The sequence below is a fragment of the Triticum dicoccoides genome, chromosome 5B (genome assembly GCF_002162155.2).
Source record: "Triticum dicoccoides isolate Atlit2015 ecotype Zavitan chromosome 5B, WEW_v2.0, whole genome shotgun sequence".
NCBI classification, from domain to species: domain Eukaryota; kingdom Viridiplantae; phylum Streptophyta; class Magnoliopsida; order Poales; family Poaceae; genus Triticum; species Triticum dicoccoides.
In genome coordinates this window covers 714,696,357-714,716,824 of record NC_041389.1, presented here as the reverse complement: position 1 = coordinate 714,716,824, position 20,468 = coordinate 714,696,357, and the positions used below count along the sequence as shown (strand labels likewise).

Here is a 20,468-nt window from a genome sequence, read left to right as displayed (position 1 = left end):
CCATAGAGGGCCTTTCGAAGGTGACAAACATGACCATCAGGAACTTCAATACCCAGAGGTGGCTGCATATAGAAAAAACTCATGTAGATCACCATGAAGGAAAGCATTTTTGACATCCATTTGAGAGATTTGCCAAGATCGAGCTGCAGCCACAGCAATCAGAGTACGAACAGAAATTGAAACAACGCAACCGTACTATCTATTTACGATAATTTGATTGCTGACAACACGACAACATCACGCTTCTCTTTCTTATTCTTATTTATATCACTGTCACTTTACCGGGCCGGAAAAGTGACACCGTCACGTCTCAGGGTCGTATGCCTGGAACAAGAAGGGTCGTCGTACAATTTCGGCGATTACAAAAAAGAAGGAGGCGAGCTCCCTATCCCTCTTTGTCTTTCCACTTCCCTCGTTCAGGAACAAACACTTCGCCAAATTCTTTTGAGTCCCGGCCCGGTTTTTCCCCACTAACCAATTACGTTACGACCACTGAACAAACTTGGTTGACGAACATGGTTTATGCGCCGCTAATCTAGCGGCTTGTCGAGCATTTGACAAACTCACACCATCCATTTCAAATGGGATTTGTCCCATGGACACACGAGCAATCCAACCCGTCGGATTTCCTTTTCCTCTTCCCATTCGAACTTCTGCGGGTTTCCCCGTAATAGGAAGATCTGCGAGAACTCTTACCCATATCTTACAATTTCTTCGGAATTGTCCGCTCATAGCACGATGGAATTGTCCGATTGTAGCCCGACGCGCTGCTTCAATGGCTCGATATGAAAGACGACCAGCTCTACAACTTTTGGTGCCATATCTTCCAAAACCAAGTTGTGTACCATCCGGTTCGCGACCCCTACTACATCTGCATTTAAAATATTTACTATATTTCGTACGTTTCGGATATAGCACGTCCCTTCTTATTTTGACTATATGAGATCCGCACTTTGACACCTGAAATTCCGTTACGAGTAGATACTTCCGCAGGAGCATAATCGATTTTCTGGTTAAATACATTACAAGATGTTTTTCCATACTTTCCGCATTCAGTTCTAGCTATTTCCGCACCCCCTAATCGACCAGAACAACAAATACGTATCCCCTCCACCCCTTTTGGCATTATTAATGGAATATCCTTCACTATTTTACTAAAAATGGAACGAAATGAGATTGGATTGTTCCTCAGTTGAAAAGAGATGTCTTGAGCAATCAGAGAAGCACTTTGATAAACAGATTTGATCTTTACCGACTCAATTAAGGTATTAGTGTTTGTTCTATTAGACAAAAAAGATCGCATTTTTTGCACTTCGTTCAAATAAGAGTTGTACCCGTACGGAATTATCCTCTTTCTCAGTATGATCTCTATCATCATCTCTATTCCCTTTATCAATTTTCCTATCCTACCTAGGTCTATGAATTTCTCTATCAATTCCATTACCTTATCCTTACCCATGAGGTTCCTACATTTGATCCTAAATTGAGCTAGGAGTTGTTTCCGGGCATACTCAAAAAAAGGGTTATTATACACCCCAACCCCATCCCTTGGAAAAAAGAAGGTAGCACCGAAGAAAGGAAAGAGCGATATGGTGGTTTTTGTTGTTCCCGCGAAGCGAAGATCATCCGCTTGGCGAATGAAGTGGATCAACCTCTTTTTGGCTCGGGCCAAACACTTTTTCTCGCTGGTAGAGCTTTCTAAAAAAAAAGCGATGCGAGAGCGTATTCTCTTATCTAAGCTTCCTCCCTTCGCTCCCCCCATCGTAGATGGTTCAGCCACACCCGGTGCCACGAAATGATTGAGAACTAGGACGGGGTCGAAATGCATTTTATTCTTAGTATTAAAAAAGTATTGCATGACCGAATAATTCAAGGAGGGGCGCACAGCGGGGAGGGTCCTTTTTAGTAGATGACTCGTCGGGCCGTCAGAGCGGGACTTCTTTGGTAAAAATAACTTGATTCTATTCCTTTTTAGTAAGGAGGCGGCATTTCCCATAAGGAAAGGTATGTCATATACAACCCCGGCGTATTGAGGCCGCTTGAAGGCCCCGCTCACCCGAAGTGATTTATCAAAATTCTTCTTTCTCGATGGTGATCGGTCATGGTATCCATAACGTTGCATCTTTTTCGGCCAAATCCGGATTTCGTTTTGCTTCTCCCGGTCGATCGACTCGACTCTTTTCCCTGCCCCCCGGCCTCTCACTTCGTTTCGTTCTTCCTCTGTACCCTCGCTTGAATGAAGACACCCGATCGGCCCGACTTTCCCAAATGTCGGCCACCAGCCCTTTTCCTGTAGTACGGGTCTTGATTTCTTGTCTTGTTTTCGTTTTAGTCGTGGTGATCGCCCGGGAAGAAAGAAATGAATGAATGTCCTTTTGGGAAAATGTAGAATAATACACCTACCGAGACGAAAGCCAAGGGCGAGTTTCGTAGGTGGACGTATCGAACTAAAATAAGATCTAAGATTGACATCTTGATACAATGATTTACCATAATAATAAATAGAGTCAATGGTGACAGAGCCGTGGGAAGAGCCGCTTCTTTTTTGCGGCGGGGGCTTCCATTCACCAGCGCAGACTACATACACGTGCTCTCTGAACCGTGCTAGATAGTCACCCATCACACGGCTCTCAAACCCAACCTGTGGTGGATCCCGGGGGACAAAGCAAAGTCAAAGCGCTTGATCCTTTGCCCCATACTTTGAGATCTTCCTCCCCGCCGATCAAGCAGCAACGCAGCTCATGATAGGCTTAGCTTAAGCCGCTAACGTTCGGTTCGGATAAGTAAAGTCCCTTCGGTCGGTTCGCTCAGGTGGTCTTCCCTTATTTTCCCTAACGTTCAGAGTTGTTCTGGTTTGAGAAAGGAGCACCGCCAAGTCCACTAGGGGCGCCCTGAATGAATAAGAAATGGACAGCTGAGGTCAGGCTTGCATGAAAAAAGAAGATAATAAGTTAGATGTACACACCTGAGGTTGGTAAGAACTGAGGGACAATTCCCCCCCTCACTGGGCCCATCAGCGAAAGCAACTGCTACTTAATCGTAGGTTTGCTTTCGTGCAAGTCCCCCGCTGCTGGAACAGGCGGTTGTCATTTTCAAGTAAACGCCCCGCCCCCTTTCTTTGCCCGCCGGCCGCCTAGCTCGTTATTCTTTGAGATCTGGATAGAGTCTCGCTTCGGGGCGGGGGAAGCATGGATTCGATAGATCTATCGAATCCATGCTGCAAGCAGCAAGCGTAGGCTAAAAAGGCAATAGTCTAACGTTGGGGTAGGGCGCGCCAAAACAACCGGGGGCCCCGGAGGGGTCAGTACAAAAGTACTATATTCTTTCCACTTACTTTCATTGGCTAGCTGCCTTTTGTAGCGCGCGTACTCTGATCCTCTTCTACGAATCTACAACTCTCTTTACTGAGCGAGACTTCATCTATATCCCTAAAAGTGGATTTGGATTCCCATTTATTCTTTGAATGACAGCTTCAACTAGGCTCCACCTTAGAGAGGGTTTTCGGTTTGAATCAAGATAGGGTCAGGGGCGCGTCGGAACGGTAGCTGCTTAGTCTCATCCGAGAGTCCAATCTCTTTTGTGCTTGCTTTTGTGTCTTTGAATAAAAAAGAAAGAAGGGGGTCGATTTAGGCTCCTTCCCTTCCACTGCATAGCTGCGCTATCAGGTACTACGAGCCCTCTGCCCCACGCATCTAACCAGCTCGCGTGGTTCACCGGTTCCACCGAAAACTCTCATTTGTTGAAGCGGAGCATAGTGTGGCGTCGAGCGAGAAAGGTCTCTTTTTTGGTTTATTCACTGATCTGAAATGAAACTTAACACTTGTTTTTTTATTGATTCCTGGGGCTAGGCGTTCGCAGAATCAGTCTATCCGAACCGCAGACGCACTTTTCAGATCAGTGACGGCCTCTCCAGCAGAGCTGGGCGCCGGGGCCCTGGATGCGCTAGCGATCGGCACATTAGGGGAGTACTTGCCCGGGTTTCTCGGCCTGGTATCCTTATCCTCGCGTTCATGATATCTACATTCAACTGTGCCCCGGAGACACGGTCGAAGCACGCCCGCCCCGTGTGCGTCTTTCACGACATGCTCTGGTCCCGGGTTTCTTCCTGTGGTCTTCTAGCGTTAGAAGAAGTCGTGTCCGTCCCGGACATCTGCAACGTCCTCTCACGCCTTTTTTGGGGGGACAAACAAAGATCAGGAAAAGACGGACCGAACCCATTCGGTGACTTTCGCGGTCGCCCTCACTGAACCGACTTGGATCTGAACTACGATTCAGATCAAGTCTTACCGAAATTGGATTTCCTTTTCGTGCCATATGTCGCTTAGACTTTACTTTTTCCCCTTTCCGCCCTTTCCTCTATTTGTTCGATAGGGTCTTCGTTTTATTCGAATTCTAAACCCATTGTCATCCACAGTTTCCTTGTCGACGCGAAGGGGCCAGCAGCCCCCAAACCAAAGTCTGAGATCAGAACTCATACCGCGGTTGTGGCTTGAAGGCCGCATGCAAGTTCTGAAATATTTAGAGAGTATGTGTTAGTACGAGATCAGCAGTCGGCTCGTTGGTAAGGCGAGAGCTTCAAGCCTGCTTTCTGGTGGCACACCCCCCAAACAAGCACCACTCGACGAGGGGGGGGGCGGGGAAAGCTACAGGCCCAAAACCTTCGACCCTTCTTTCTATATGGGGGTGCCCGGGGCACCTCATCTTGTCATTTTGTTGCTCATTCCCCTTAGGCCGAAGTGTTTGGCCTTTACTTCGGAGCGCCCGCTCACGCTTCGCTGACCTATCGCGTGGTAAAGAGAAGAGAGTACGAAAGAATTGTAAACAGAGCAGACCGCAGAAAGATTCTAAATATGACAAGTCCCCCATGGATTCGATAATAAGGAAATGAAGAACGGGAACGAAATGAAATAAAGCATTTCTAGCGGATGAGCTTCTCTCCATTTTGTCTGGTAATAGAATAGGGCGGCTTGCTTTGACCAACACTCCACTTTTTGCTCTGTCCATGGAGCGTATGAATTTCCTTAAATGTAGATAGACCAAAAAGGGGAATAAAGGGATAGGAATAGGAATTATAGTACCATTGGAAGAAGAGGCACCAGTGGGAACATCTCTACTGACGAACCATTTCAATAGTACGGGTGCTGCCGTGCCACGGGGCACGACCATGGAAGTAATGAAAAAGAAGAAGTTCTGTAGTTGGACCATCTGCTCTATCCGTTCGATTTGAGCTTCTCCAGAGAAGATGAGACGCTAAAAATGAAAGTGTTCGCAACGCATACCGAAAAAGGGTACCTATGTTGCCGACCATTAATGACTAGTTCGAAGACCAGGAGCAGGGGCACGTGCCAAGAAAGATTTGTTACTTTCCCTATGGTTTTCGAACGTTTTCAATAAAACCTTCTCGTAGAAGTATTTTCACAAAGTTTTCGGTAATATTAGTAGATGCTATTCGAACCCTTCCTTTTATTAAGATTTGAATTCTTATTCTTATTATTATCTAATTATTCTTTTTTTTCATGTATATGCGTCAGACACAATCTACTAATTGATCTATATTCTGATACCCTACTATATCATAGTCTCTACTACTAGTATTTTTAATACCTCAGGAGCTCATGAGACTCTTTTAGTGAAATTCATAAGTCTCAATTCCCGAGCGATCGCACCAAAAACTCGAGTTCCTTTTGGATTTCCTTCTTGATCAATGACAACCGTCATCATATCGTATTATCATACCGTTGTCACGTTTGAGTTCTTTACATGTACGTACAATTACAACTCGTCTTACTTATGTCTGATCTTTCTAGAGGCATTTTGGGCACTGCTTCTTTGATTACAGCAACAATAACGTCACCAATATGAGCATATCAGTGATTACCAGCTCCTAAGATTCGAATACATATCAATTCGATAGCCCCACTCCGTTGTTATCCGCTACATTCAAAAGGGTCTGAGTGAGATGGATCTTGGAAGTCCGGTTTTTGATTGGATAGTGATCTCGGGCACGAGTGGTTGATCTTCGCGGGCCGTGAATGGCCATGGAAAGGAGTATTGATGTCAATATGTTCGATCGAGAAGATTGGACGATGAAAGACGGATCCTTTGTGGTTTGAATAATAGGCTGTGGTCTCGATATTGGGCTATGGGCTGATTGCTTTCTGTATGAGCCTCTTGTGATTGGGCTCTCGTGGGCGGATTACCCGATGTGTACTCATCTTCCAACAAAGAGGAGAAGACATAACCAGAAGAATTGTGAGAAATAAGTTAATTTATCAAGTTGAGGCATTTCGATTTGGATTTCAAATAAGAAAGAAAAGACTCCTGCGCCCTCGAGAGCATTCTCTTTCACTTGCATTTCTTCCTGAAGTTGGCTCGAAGACCTGTCCAGCCTTGATTTTCCCAGTTATTACTCGAGCGCGCTGAGGCAACTCTGAACTAAGCTCAGGGGAGGGGTAGTAGGTATGCTTCAAACCCTCCGGCACCTTGAAGAACGATGGCACTAGATCGGGAAAGATGAATGACCAATGAGGACAGGACAATGGGGGAAGTTGGTAATAGAGAATCCTCCCTTCTTCTTTGCTTTCTTGCCTGAAAAAATCCAAAACTAACCATTGGAACCTCATGGGCTACCGAGTTAGGAGATTCATTTTCTTTATTACTTTTACTTTTTTTTACTAAGTTATTCTAAAAGATAAGAGCTAACCGACCATCCTGATTGAATGTTTGAGTACTCGGAGTCTCTCGTAAGTATGGAAAGAAAGTCTCTTCTTTCCACAACTCCTAAATTTCCCATCAGCCTATCCAATCTAATTCCAGACAGAGTCAGTAGACCTTACTTTAGTGTAGGTAGTGTCAGATAATTAGGAAGTCTTGATAGTCTTTCGTATAATCTCTTCTTCAATCCTAGGAGCAAAAAAGGAATGTCCTTTAGGGACCTTTGGATAAAAAGATTTCCGACCTCTTACTTTCGTAGTTATGAATTGCGGAATAGAATCAATTATGAAATTCATAAGTATATATCCCTCATCCCTATTGGTATCGGTTTGGGCCACTACCCAGAACCCTGCCAGAGCCCTATTTTTAAGAAGAAATTGACAGTCTTTTTTAGAACTAGAACTATGGTAAAATCCAGTATCGACAGGCCTAGTTCTTTTCCTTTGCTTATGCAGGGCAAGAATTTGTCGAGTTCAATCAGTACAATAAGAAATCCTAAGTATTTTTTTGGTCAGGCGACACCCAGATTTGAACTGGGGATAAAGGATTTGCAGTCCCCTGCCTTACCGCTTGGCCATGCCGCCAAATCCGATCCAAAATAGAGCAAAATATTATTCATCCACATTATTTTACTAATTTTTATTCGTAGGAGGGGATTATTAAACCCTTTTTGATTTTTTTTAGATCGTTGAATCCCTTTGTACTTATCCCTTTCCAATCCCTTTTAATAAATTCATTCCTGTTTTTTATTGGACCCAGTTTTATTCTCTTCGATTGATTGTATCTCAAAACACACATTGCTTAAATACCTTCTCTTTCTATTGAAAAGAGAAAGGATTTCCAGTCACAGCAAATTTAGGAAAAATTGGAACCATTAACTATATTATTTGTTATTATTTGTTATTTTTATAAATTCTATTTGTTAGTAGTGAACGGTTCTAAAATGGGTATTGTATCCCAAATAGTGTTTCCTTAATGGCATAACAAAATCAAATTGATTTACGGCTAATCAGTATCAATTAAAAAAAAGAGAATTATGATATTGATATAGTGTGACCTGACCCCTGTTGCTCCAAGTGAAATTCTTTCTAGGGTTCTTAAAGATATTCTCCATTTTTTCCCTTTCCCTACAATAAAGTATAGTCTGAAGGCTAGCACGCACCATTCCTCGCTTATGATAATCTAAGGCCAAAAAGAAAGAAGGCTCACACCATAATAATACATACCCTTTTTCCTCGATCGTCAAGGTCGTGGATTTGGATCGATTTCGGTTTTACGGGCTTCATACATTGTTAAGAAAAGTACTCGGCATTGGAAAGCATCACGTTCTGGCCACACACAAAAGAAGTCGGTGGAAGGTATGGAATTTCTCGGCTGAAGGTCAGAAAGAAAGCAATCGCCAGTGCTCTCGGTTCCAGCAACGAGTCTTTTCTCTGAGAATTAAGGAAAACAAACTAACCTTGTCTGTCTATGTTCACCTTGACATGAAAGACTCTTTTCCTAACCTGACTGTTCTACCTGGCTAGTTCACTTCACTTTTCGAGGGATCCTGGATTGGAGTTCACTTGTCCATGAGTGTCCGAACAGCTTCAGATCCTTCCAAGGCACAGGGGTTCTCTCTCCATTCACTTTGAGCTAGGTTTCTTGTGATCTTTTTAGTAGTTTTTCCGTCCCATTTTTTGGTAAATTAAGTCTTACACAGCTGTCCCCAAGGATGTCCATTCCATTCGGCAGGGACTCCATCTCGCATTCGATCTCCCTCCTTTCCCTGAAAGAGTCGAGGTCTCTCTGGACTTCTCTTTTGCCTCTCTACCAGATTCAGAAAAAGGGAGGAAGAGGGCCTCTCGACGGGAGTGATTCCCCAAAAAGAGATCGTTCCCAGCATCCTCGAGTTCGTAGTCAAACTCACCTTCATCCACCTTTCATGGACTGGCGCGGGCAAGCGCCGATGTCTGGAGCAGGAGATGGAAGCTTGGGTTGAGGAGGCTGTCAACGAGTCATCAAAGGCGATAGATTGGTTATATTCGGATTCGTTTGATTTTGATTTTCTTTTTTTTGGTTGTGAGAGGTCTGAGTCCACAGCTGGGGTAGAGGCGTCAGATGACAATTGAAGTAGGGGTCTGCCTCTTTCAAAGGGAAGCAAGAGTCTCATAGGGAAGGAGATCCTGCACAGACCAATCCCAATCAGGAAGAGAGTCTTGTTGTCAATGAAAGCAATTTTTCTATGTCACATATCTGCCTATCTCGTGTTGTGAGCTATAAAGTACCCACCAGGGGGGGGGGTGGACCAAGAAAGAGGCAGGCGATTGGGTCCTTCCCATCCTCTGTGATGTCAGTCTCTTTGTCATTCTTTCACCCTTGCTGAGTAGCGAAGTGAGCATACTCAAGATCCAATTCATCAATCATTTGAGTTGGTACGAACATAGGAATCCAGACTCCGCTTGATTCGATCTTCAGTTTCGACCTTCATCAGTCAGGAAAAAGAAGAAGGATCCACTTATTCCACTCGGAGAGACCGAACCAGGCAACAAAAAAAAAAGAAAAACTGAAGGAAGTTCTCTTTCCATTCCAACTAAACTAAGTGAAAAAAGGGGGAGAGCAAAACAGAAACACAGGAACAAAGAAACTATGTCCAAACCAACGAGTCCTTTGGTCGACTCTAAAGAATGTATCGGGAGTTGGGAGTTAGCCGTCTCATAGGAGTGATAGCTGGGTTTTTCACGGAGTTTCTTCGTACGATTGAAAAAAAGAGTGCTCTAGGTCGGAGAAAACAAGAAGAAGATTGTTCACCAGTCTGTCTCCCAACCTCTTTAAAGCAGCTACCTACCGTGATCTGGTGTTGGGACAGCATTGGCACCCCCGTTTGCTGGATCTTCTAGGCACTCTAAAGCGCTTCCACGAGAGACAGATGGACTTTGAGTTATAGACGGAGAAGAGCCTTTAGAGGATCAAGAGTGATTCCTCAATAAAACAAATGGGATTTTGAGGGAGGGCTGAACGCGATGTACTGAAGGGTTCGCTTTCGCTGATCGGCGCCAGTCTTTCCTGCTGTGAATTTCCCAGGTCGGGAGGGGCCCTTTCCTTCTACCTTACTGAACCCATTCACCAATGATTGGATCACTCAAAGCTAAAGACCAATTCCTTCCTTTTAGGTGGTCTAGGTGGCTGGGATACTATGCCCTTCTTTTTAGAGGCTCAAAGACGAGTTCTTTGAAGGAAGCAAAAGAACCCATGTGTCTCGGATGAAGTCTACCCTCTTTTTGTGCCGGGAAGAAGAATGAGATCCAACTCAAAGTCAAGGAAAGCGGCCTAGACCACTGACTTTTGATGGAAGGCTTCTGAACATGGATTGGTCTGATAAAGCCAATTTTTTGGTGAATCAAATATTTTCTGAGAGCACTAGACCTTCTCTCTTTCAGGATTGATTCCCACTCACTGCCTGATAGCAGGCTTGGCCCATGAGACCTATTGTCTTATTGTACTGGCTCACTTCACTACTTTGGAGGATGGGTTTTTCCCCTTTTTGGTTCGCAAACGCTCTAACCCATCGAGAAGCTCCATCCAAATTGGAGTTGATGTGAGCACTTCCCCAGAGGCAGAGGCTTTTTCTACAAAAGGGTGGGAGCATAAAATGTAGGTGAGTCAATTGCGTGTGGCCTTCAAGTATTTCGTATTGTAACAATATTAGATCGGCATCCAAACAAAGGTGCATGTACGGTTCCTAAGGGATACAATTTTGTCCTAATCATCGAGAAAGATGAAATAAGTTGATAGCGCGATCTCGTACTAACACATACTCTCTAAATATTTCAGAACTTCCATGCGGCCTTCAAGCCACAACCGCGGTATGAGTTTTGATCTCAGACTTTGGTTTGGGGGCTGCTGGCCCCTTCGCGTCGACAAGGAAACTGTGGACGACAATGGGTTTAGAATTCGAATAAAACGAAGACCCTATCGAACAAATAGAGGAAAGGGCGGAAAGGGGAAAAAGTAAAGTCTAAGCGACATATGGCACGAAAAGGAAATCCAATTTCGGTAAGACTTGATCTGAATCGTAGTTCAGATCCAAGTCGGTTCAGTGAGGGCGACCGCGAAAGTCACCGAATGGGTTCGGTCCGTCTTTTCCTGATCTTTGTTTGTCCCCCCAAAAAAGGCGTGAGAGGACGTTGCAGATGTCCGGGACGGACACGACTTCTTCTAACGCTAGAATACCACAGGAAGAAACCCGAGACCAGAGCATGTCGTGAAAGACGCACACGGGGCGGGCGTGCTTCGACCGTGTCTCCGGGGCACAGTTGAATGTAGATATCATGAACGCGAGGATAAGGATACCAGGCCGAGTAACCCGGGCAAGTACTCCCCTAATGTGCCGATCGCTAGCGCATCCAGGGCCCCGGCGCCCAGCTCTGCTGGAGAGGCCGTCACTGATCTGAAAAGTGCGTCTGCGGTTCGGATAGACTGATTCTGCGAACGCCTAGCCCCAGGAATCAATAAAAAAACAAGTGCTAAGTTTCATTTCAGATCAGTGAATAAACCAAAAAAGAGACCTTTCTCGCTCGACGCCACACTATGCTCCGCTTCAACAAATGAGAGTTTTCGGTGGAACCGGTGAACCACGCGAGCTGGTTAGATGCGTGGGGCAGAGGGCTCGTAGTACCTGATAGCGCAGCTATGCAGTGGAAGGGAAGGAGCCTAAATCGACCCCCTTCTTTCTTTTTTATTCAAAGACACAAAAGCAAGCACAAAAGAGATTGGACTCTCGGATGAGACTAAGCAGCTACCGTTCCAACGCGCCCCTGACCCTATCTTGATTCAAACCGAAAACCCTCTCTAAGGTGGAGCCTAGTTGAAGCTGTCATTCAAAGAATAAATGGGAATCCAAATCCACTTTTAGGGATATAGATGAAGTCTCGCTCAGTAAAGAGAGTTGTAGATTCGTAGAAGAGGATCAGAGTACGCGCGCTACAAAAGGCAGCTAGCCAATGAAAGTAAGTGGAAAGAATATAGTACTTTTGTACTGACCCCTCCGGGGCCCCCGGTTGTTTTGGCGCGCCCTACCCCAACGTTAGACTATTGCCTTTTTAGCCTACGCTTGCTGCTTGCAGCATGGATTCGATAGATCTATCGAATCCATGCTTCCCCCGCCCCGAAGCGAGACTCTATCCAGATCTCAAAGAATAACGAGCTAGGCGGCCGGCGGGCAAAGAAAGGGGGCGGGGCGTTTACTTGAAAATGACAACCGCCTGTTCCAGCAGCGGGGGCCTTGCACGAAAGCAAACCTACGATTAAGTAGCAGTTGCTTTCGCTGATGGGCCCTGTGAGGGGGGGGGGGCATTGTCCCTCAGTTCTTACCAACCTCAGGTGTGTACATCTAACTTATTATCTTCTTTTTTCATGCAAGCCTGACCTCAGCTGTCCATTTCTTATTCATTCAGGGCGCCCCTAGTGGACTTGGCGGTGCTCCTTTCTCAAACCAGAACAACTCTGAACGTTAGGGAAAATAAGGGAAGACCACCTGAGCGAACCGACCGAAGGGACTTTACTTATCCGAACCGAACGTTAGCGGCTTAAGCTAAGCCTATCACGAGCTGCGTTGCTGCTTGATCGGCGGGGAGGAAGATCTCAAAGTATGGGGCAAAGGATCAAGCGCTTTGACTTTGCTTTGTCCCCCGGGATCCACCACAGGTTGGGTTTGAGAGCCGTGTGATGGGTGACTATCTAGCACGGTTCAGAGAGCACGTGTATGTAGTCTGCGCTGGTGAATGGAAGCCCCCGCCGCAAAAAAGAAGCGGCTCTTCCCACGGCTCTGTCACCATTGACTCTATTTATTATTATGGTAAATCATTGTATCAAGATGTCAATCTTAGATCTTATTTTAGTTCGATACGTCCACCTACGAAACTCGCCCTTGGCTTTCGTCTCGGTAGGTGTATTATTCTACATTTTCCCAAAAGGACATTCATTCATTTCTTTCTTCCCGGGCGATCACCACGACTAAAACGAAAACAAGACAAGAAATCAAGACCCGTACTACAGGAAAAGGGCTGGTGGCCGACATTTGGGAAAGTCGGGCCGATCGGGTGTCTTCATTCAAGCGAGGGTACAGAGGAAGAACGAAACGAAGTGAGAGGCAGGGGGGCAGGGAAAAGAGTCGAGTCGATCGACCGGGAGAAGCAAAACGAAATCCGGATTTGGCCGAAAAAGATGCAACGTTATGGATACCATGACCGATCACCATCGAGAAAGAAGAATTTTGATAAATCACTTCGGGTGAGCGGGGCCTTCAAGCGGCCTCAATACGCCGGGGTTGTAAATGACATACCTTTCCTTATGGGAAATGCCGCCTCCTTACTAAAAAGGAATAGAATCAAGTTATTTTTACCAAAGAAGTCCCGCTCTGACGGCCCGACGAGTCATCTACTAAAAAGGACCCTCCCCGCTGTGCGCCCCTCCTTGAATTATTCGGTCATGCAATACTTTTTTAATACTAAGAATAAAATGCATTTCGACCCCGTCCTAGTTCTCAATCATTTCGTGGTAGTCCACCTATTAACTTGTTGTCAGAAGCAAGGAAAATGGTTAGTTGTGAGGTGAGATTTCCCACAAGGCTAGGGAGGACACCAGTGAAAGAATTAACTTCTACCGCAAGGGCTCGGAGGTTTCCATACTTGAAAAGAGGCGACAAGAAATCTAAACTCCCCTCTAAATTATTCCCTGCCAAATCAAGCTTTTTCAAAGCTATACTTTTTTCAAATATTGTTGGTACTTTGCCAGATAATTGATTCTTTGCCAAACCTAGGTAAGACAGTTTGGACAAATTACCAAGGGAAGTTGGAATTTGACCTATCAACTGATTGACTCCAAGATAAAGATATGAGAGTTCCTTCATAAGACCTAAGTCTGGTGGAATATTACCTGTTAGATTACCGAATTCGAGTCCTAGAGGGGTAAGACTGGTGAGATTACTAAGAGCATATGGGATCGAGCCAATAAGGTTATTAAAACCCAAATTTAGCTTTCGGAGGTGCGGCAATTTGGCTAACCATGTTGGCACGCCATCCACAAAAGAATTTGCAGACAAATCAAGTACTTGTAGGTATCTACATGATGCAAGCTCCGATGGAAACCGGCCAGAAAATTTGTTACCACCTAGTCCAAAAAATTGCAACATTGGCAAGCTGAAAGTTTGATTGCTTGGAAACATTCCATTTAGTTTATTGAGTATGAGTGAAATGACTTGCAACCTAGACATGTTGTACATGGCCTGCGGTACTATGCCAGAGAATTGATTAAGCTGTAAGTTTAAGATTTCAAGCATGGATAGGGATGCAACGGTGTGTGGTATAGGACCTGACAGGCTGTTGTTTCCAAAACTTATGTATGCCAACGAAGGTGTGTTGTTGAACACATATGGTGATATATGGCCACTCAAGTAATTTGCATTCAGATTAATTTTCCTAAGATTTTGCATATGTAATAGCAATTCAAGAGGGATCTGGCCTGAGAGATGGTTCCTAGATAGATCAAGGATCTCTATCCTCGTGAGGTTCCCTAGGGCAGCAGGTATGGCACTTGACAAACTATTGCTGCTAAGATTCAGATATCTTAGACGATGTAGCCTACCAAGTTCGATCGGAATTGAGCCTGTGAGACTGGTGTGTGCGAAGCTAAGGGCAGAGAGAAAAGAGAGGTTACCGACATGAGGTGCCAAAGTCCCAAAGAGAGGCATGCCCTGCAACGATAGAGAGGTGACCCGTTGCCGGCGCCTGCTGCACGAGATACCGATCCAGTGGCAAAAAGATGTGCCAATGGTCCAGTTATCGGCAAGGATTCGGTGAGGGTCGGCAAGCTGGGCTTTGAAAGCTAGCAGCGCGGCCAGATCAGTGTCACTGCCATTGCCGTTGGTCGGAGTGGAAGAAGAAACCGAGACGGCCGAGAGTAGGGCTAGTAGGAAGATGGGAATACAGAAAGACATAGGTAGATCGGCCATTATATTGAGCTGGGTTGTTTACTTTACCTATGTGCCGTGAACAGCTTGTGGGGGTAGTGGTGATTTTATATGGACTCCCATCCTTCCCAGAGCCACAGGCTCATCGATCAGTCCATGGAATTCAACACCTTGCCGGCGTCCACACGGCGGGCCAAGCAAACGTGCGCCGCATGTCCAGGAAAAGCGGACAAAAACCTCTAGGCCACAGAAATAGCTGCTTCTCCAGCTGTGTCAAGTCTCAAGTCAGTGCACAACTTTCTTCCGTCTTCTTTTAGAAAAATAAAAAACGGAAGAATGCCCATAGGTAAACACCGACTGCACTATGACATCCCTTTCCACACTGATGTGCCGCTGTGTCGTTGCCTCCAGAGAACATGCCTGAAGAGAGATGCGCCAATGCAGCCTTGCAATAGCAAAAGGAAACGAGGAGAGAAGTGAACTGTGAACAGGTGGATTCTGAGCAGAAGGAAACTTTCTTCAGTCTTCTGAAAAAAAGAAGAATGCCGATAGGAATATGTCGGTCCTAATTACATACTCCCTCCGTCCCAAAATAACTGTCTCAAGCTTAGTACAAATTTGTACTAGAGCTATTACAAAGTTGAGACACTTATTTTGAGACCGAGGGAGTATAGACTAAACGTCTCATATATACTACTTCCTCCGTTCCCAAATACTTGTCTTTCTAGGCATTTCAAATGGACTCAACATACGGATGTATATAGACATATTTTAAAGTGTAGATTCACTCATTTTGCACCGTATGTAATCACTTGTTAAAATCTCTAGAAAGACAAATATTTAGAAACGGAGGGAGTAGTACGTATTTTCACACTGCGTAAAGAGAATAGTAGGGACGTGCCACTGTGTTTCCATACAGAGATAATACGAAGAGAGACCGATGTGCGGCTGTGCAATAGGCTAATAGCACAAGGAGATGAGAACAAAACTGATAAGAGCATGGTTAATAGTAAGCCAACGATCAGTTAGATGAGGTTGCCACATCATCTACAGCCAACCTAATAGCCAACATGTATAGTAGCTAGTTACTAAGTAATATTATTTTATTAATAGATGGTCCACCTTACACTCTCACATTGTTTCTTGAAGTACGTGTTACAGCCGGTTGTTAATCTTTAGCACGCTTTCCTTCCGTCTCCTCTTCTCTCTCATCTAATTCAACAAACATATAATATTTTAATCCTTACAGTAATTCAACAAACATGTAATATTTTAATCCTTACAGCCTGCTGATTGTACCTTATTATACTTCAGGTCGGTGCAAGAGTTAAGAGCAAAGGTGTGAATGAAAATGGTCTACTACCTATTACTAGCACTACCGCTAGTAGTATATACCCAAGATTAGTGGGAGTAGTGCTAATTCTGGCGCATGGTCATTCGTCGCCGCTACTGCTCCAACGAAGGAGAAGATGCAGATGCTACATGAGAATCATGATGTGTGCTGCGTTCAGATTTTCTTCTTCAACTTTGGGGTCATGTAGTCATCTTGCTGTGTCATGTAACGTGTTTATTGTCTTCCATATAAATTGTGAAGTGGATTACATTCCACTGTGAGTTCCTAGGGGATTTTTATAGACACGATTTCGGTGTTGATTTTTTTTTAGGATTACGACTTCGGTATAAGTTTCGTTTTAGTAGATTGTACCCTTTTATATTGATCAACTAGCAAGAGTGTTTGGGATACAAACGCCTTCAGGCGTATCTATCAGCCATACGTGCTGGTTGATATCATTTCTCAGAGAAGATCGTGCCAACCTGTGTGTTTCTTTGTTTGAATTTCTTCCATGCCAAAAGGTGATACCTTCAAACTCGTCTCCTCTGGCCCATATTTCTTACCAAAAAAGGGTTTCCGCTTTGTATTTCAAAGCAAACCACCATTGTACACAATGCCGGGGCGTGCAACACAACAAGCCCAAAAAAGAAGAAGAAGAAAAAATGCCAACAGTGGCAGTTCGACAAAGCGCGGAAGACCCGCAACCGCTGGGCCCTCCAGAAACAAACCACCACAGCCCGAGGCTCCGGTCTACCGCGAACTAAGTAGCACCTCCAAGAAGGGATGCGACGCCGACGACGCTGCTGCCCGGACAAGTCCTAGGGTTTTCCCCAGTACGCGGAGGGAGGTGGGGTATAGCCACTCCCGACACCCTCCAAGAAGGGATAGTGTGGCACCCGCTGGTATCACCGCATCGGAGCCAGACGAACCGGCAAGGATTTCTCCTGCACGCCAAACCCCACCAGCCAATCGGAGCCGACCGGTCAAACCACCGCCCAACTATATATGCGCCATCACGGTTGCGCCGCCACCAACACCATCTCGCTAGGAACACCACCACGAGGCCAAGAAGACCGGAGAGAAGATCCGAGTGACGGGAGCAGCAGCATCACGGTCGAGCAGGAGGGAACCACCTCCACCGCCGTCGTGTGGGAGGCCCTCGCCTCCGACACCGTCGCGGTAGCCGTCCGGACACAGCAGCGGGGCATACCAGGCCACCCCTGGCCCGTCCAGGCCCAAAATGGGCCCGCTAAGCTCCGCCGGCCACGCTGCAGCAAGTTGGCCTTGACGCCGCTAGCACCCCGCCGATCATCGCCGCTCGCCACCGCCTCCTAAAGGCCACGCCGATGCCATGCCTGTCGCCGGCCCGCCCCGACCCAGATGGAGCCCAAAGGGCCTAGATCTGGTCCGGGAGGGCGCTGCCAGCCTGCCCTGCCGCCCAGAGCTCGCCCCCGCCGCCGCGCAGGACCGTCGCTGCCTGAAGACACCGCCCGGAGCCGCTCCGTCCCGCGCCGGAGAAACCCTAGACGGGGAAGCGCCGGGGGCCGCCGCCACCAACTCCGCCCGGGCCAGGCCCGAGGCAGGCGCCGGCGACGGCGGCAGGTAGGAGGAGAAGAGAGGGGGACGCACGCCGGGGAGGAGGTGAGGCGCGGCCGGCCGCCCGCGGGGGCGGCGCAGTCGCGGACGAGGGGAACGGAGAAAGAAAGATCACCTGGGACAAAGTTTTGGAGTGAAGATACTTACTACGAAGAATCTGCACGGCCCATATTTCTTCCACAAACCGTGTATATGGGTGTGCTGGACCGGAAATGGCATCTCCATATTGGACACTCAAACCGCCTACAACTGTCTGGATTGCATGGTCCAGACATGTTTAGCCAACCAATGCTGGTCCATATCGGTTCGCCGACCGGTCCAGACACAGTTTCTTCCGGAAAGCCGAAACAAACTTGGGTGGGGTGAGGGCCGAATCCAAGATCGCCCCCGTCGTCGACACCCTGTCCGGCCCCGGAAGTTTGACCTTCTGGCGCCCCTTTACGATTCCCCCCCCCCCTCCTTGGCATGGGTCCTCCTGGGACGAAACCTCGGTGTCATTCACACGTTTGGGGGAAGGGGCCTTCGGGGGTGTCTCGCTCTCCATAGCATCCGAACCCAGCAAATTCTCCGACGAGGATTGTTCGGTGTGGGACCTCGCCGGACTGTAAAAAGTATGGCTCAGATTAAAATATTATGCCATGACAAGTATGGACGCATAAGCGTGTTTGGATTTTATACTCACGAGTTCACCAGGGGCTGGGCCCTGGGATCCCACTCCGGGCTGCTATCGGCGGCGGCGGTGGACTCCTCTGGAAGAGGAGTTTTTCTCCTCTTAGGCGACTCGGCCTCCAAGGATGTGAAAGTTGTCCTTTTCTTTCTTTCCCCCGCTGGGGATTCGTCTTCCTCCTCCTCCTCGTCCTCTTCGGAGGAAGAACGGGCATTGGAGTCTTCGGATTTTGTGTCCGAAGTGCCACGGCGACAGAGGCCGCCCCTGGTCTTCTTGTCCCCCTTCTCGGCCTTCTTCTTCGGCGCCTTGTAAGGCGCCGGGACCAGCATCTTCGTCAGAAGTGGGCCGGCCGGTTCATCTGGCAGCAGGGCCGGACAGTAGATCCGTCCCGCCTTCTTCGCCCAGCCCTGAGAGAGTTGTGGGAAACACATTAAGCATTTTCCTAAGGATATGCGAATAAAACATATGAATTGTCAACATACAGTGACTTACCAAACTTGCAGGGCGGGACAGTTCGTATCCGCGGTCCTCGGAGGAGTCCGGCCACGATTTGCCGGACTTAAAAAGCACCTCCAGATGTCCTTGTGCGAGGAGCCAAAGAGCTCTAGCAGGGTCTGGTGCTTGGCCGGGTCAAACTCCCATACATTGCAAGCCCGGTGTTGACAAGGTAGAATCCGGCGAACTAACATCACTTGGACTACATTGACAAGTTTGATGTTCTTGTCTTCCATATCCTTGACGGGCGTTTGGAGCACCGACAGTTCATCGGACAAAGACAAGTTCAGGCCCTTCTTGGGCCAGGACGTAAGCCGCAGGGGGGCTCTAGATCGGAATTCGGGAGCAGCGGCCCATTCCTTGCCGCGCGGCTCTGTGATGTAAAACCACTGCTGTTGCCACTCCTTGACGGAATAATTGAAAGTACCTATTGGCCATGTGACGTTGGGCATCTTGCTCACCATGGCGCCTCTGCACTCGGCGATGGGAGAAGCCTAAGCACGGATGGGTTAAACTAAACACAGATGGAGCCTTCGTGGCATGTGATAATGCGGGTGCTGGCATGATCTTGAGGGATGAGTTTGGCAAAATAATCTTCTCTGCTTGCAGGACACTACAATTCCGCAGAGACGAACTGGAGGCCGAACTATATGCGTGCTTGGAGGGGCTATCTTCGGCGGTTCAACGAACTTCATTATCGATTCACGTTGAGATGGACTCCTCTGTTGCAGTTTCTATGATCACAGGTGGCGAAGTTGATCGTTCACTTTATTCGTCGGTGGTTAATGAGATTAGGGGTTTAATAAACCTTCATCAAGCTTGTATTACTCATATTGCTCATTCACAGAATAAAGCGAGTGATAAGCTAGCGTCTTTTGGTCGTTCTAATAATAGAACTATGACTTGGTTAGGTTCAGGTCCTCCTGAAGTTTTGGAGATAGTTGCTGAGGATTGTATTCATAATGTGATTGAGTAATACAAGTGTTTGAGATCGCAAAAATAAAAAAAATGAAACGCATGGAAAAGTACAACGTATACAAGTCAAATGACGATCGACAATAATATTTTGTACAAGAATAATGGAGTGCAAGCATAATTAGGGGCACGAGAAAAGATAGCTAGTGAGGCCGCGTGTCTTTTCTCTCGACGTGTTTTCTTGTTTGTTGGATAATACCATGAAATTTATTCTTTCATGGCAACATGCATGTGTACGCCGTCTTCGTATCCGAAGAATCGTGGAGGCAATGCTTGGCTGTAGAGTCCCAGTCCTGCAACGCCTTGCCGGCGGGCACACGGCGCGGAGAGCGTCACAACAACACAGTGCAGAGCTATCCAACCTTGGCCCGTGCGAAACGACGGACCGGACGAAAACCTCTACACCAGCTTTGCAACTAGCGGTCCACCATTCCACGCAAGTCATGAGCTGGCTTGCCGGCTGACAAGGTGCGGTAACCATAGCAACACGGCGCGGAGCTATCGAAGGTTTTGGGCCGAGCGACACTGCTCGAACTTGCACCGCACGTCCAGGAGATGCCCGATGGGAGCGTACGTACTAGTCAAGCGCTGATCAGTAATATCTATGGTAACGTCTCGGCCGGGCTCAGGGACATGCCAGCATTCACGTCACCGTTACAGGTTTGCTGCCTCAGGATCAGTAATAGTTCTGGCCGTACGTGCACGTGCCTACATAGCCTGCCACGACCTGTAAATTTTCT

The 20,468-nt window shown here is 46.9% G+C and overlaps 2 protein-coding genes, 1 non-coding gene and 1 pseudogene across 3 annotated transcripts; all 4 read right to left on the bottom strand.

Annotated features, from left to right (window-relative positions):
* Window positions 1-595: 595 nt before the first annotated feature.
* On the bottom strand, window positions 596-4,538 carry LOC119312905 (ribosomal protein S3, mitochondrial). Its single transcript, XM_037588689.1, has 2 exons — window positions 4,241-4,538; window positions 596-2,501 (listed from the first exon to the last, which is right to left on the bottom strand). The coding sequence occupies exons 1-2, from the start codon at window positions 4,312-4,314 to the stop codon at window positions 890-892; spliced, it is 1,686 nt and encodes a 561-aa protein (XP_037444586.1). The 5' UTR covers window positions 4,315-4,538; the 3' UTR covers window positions 596-889.
* Window positions 4,533-5,467, bottom strand: LOC119310711 (annotated as a pseudogene).
* A 1,760-nt stretch (window positions 5,468-7,227) lies between these two features.
* Window positions 7,228-7,298, bottom strand: TRNAC-GCA. The gene has a single exon. It is a non-coding gene; the product is annotated as a tRNA-Cys (tRNA).
* A 5,830-nt stretch (window positions 7,299-13,128) lies between these two features.
* LOC119312906 (receptor kinase-like protein Xa21) lies at window positions 13,129-14,719 on the bottom strand. Its single transcript, XM_037588690.1, has one exon. The coding sequence runs from the start codon at window positions 14,702-14,704 to the stop codon at window positions 13,238-13,240; it is 1,467 nt and encodes a 488-aa protein (XP_037444587.1). The 5' UTR covers window positions 14,705-14,719; the 3' UTR covers window positions 13,129-13,237.
* Window positions 14,720-20,468: the final 5,749 nt, after the last annotated feature.

Bases quoted from the DNA above. Each gene is read 5' to 3' on its own strand.
- LOC119312905 (XM_037588689.1), bottom strand. From the start codon at position 4,314: ATGGCACGAAAAGGAAATCCAATTTCGGTAAGACTTGATCTGAATCGT. The intron at 2,502-4,240 runs GGGCGACCGCGA...CATTGACTCTAT, and splicing joins GATCCAAGTCGGTTCAGTGA to TTATTATTATGGTAAATCAT.
- LOC119312906 (XM_037588690.1), bottom strand. From the start codon at position 14,704: ATGGCCGATCTACCTATGTCTTTCTGTATTCCCATCTTCCTACTAGCC.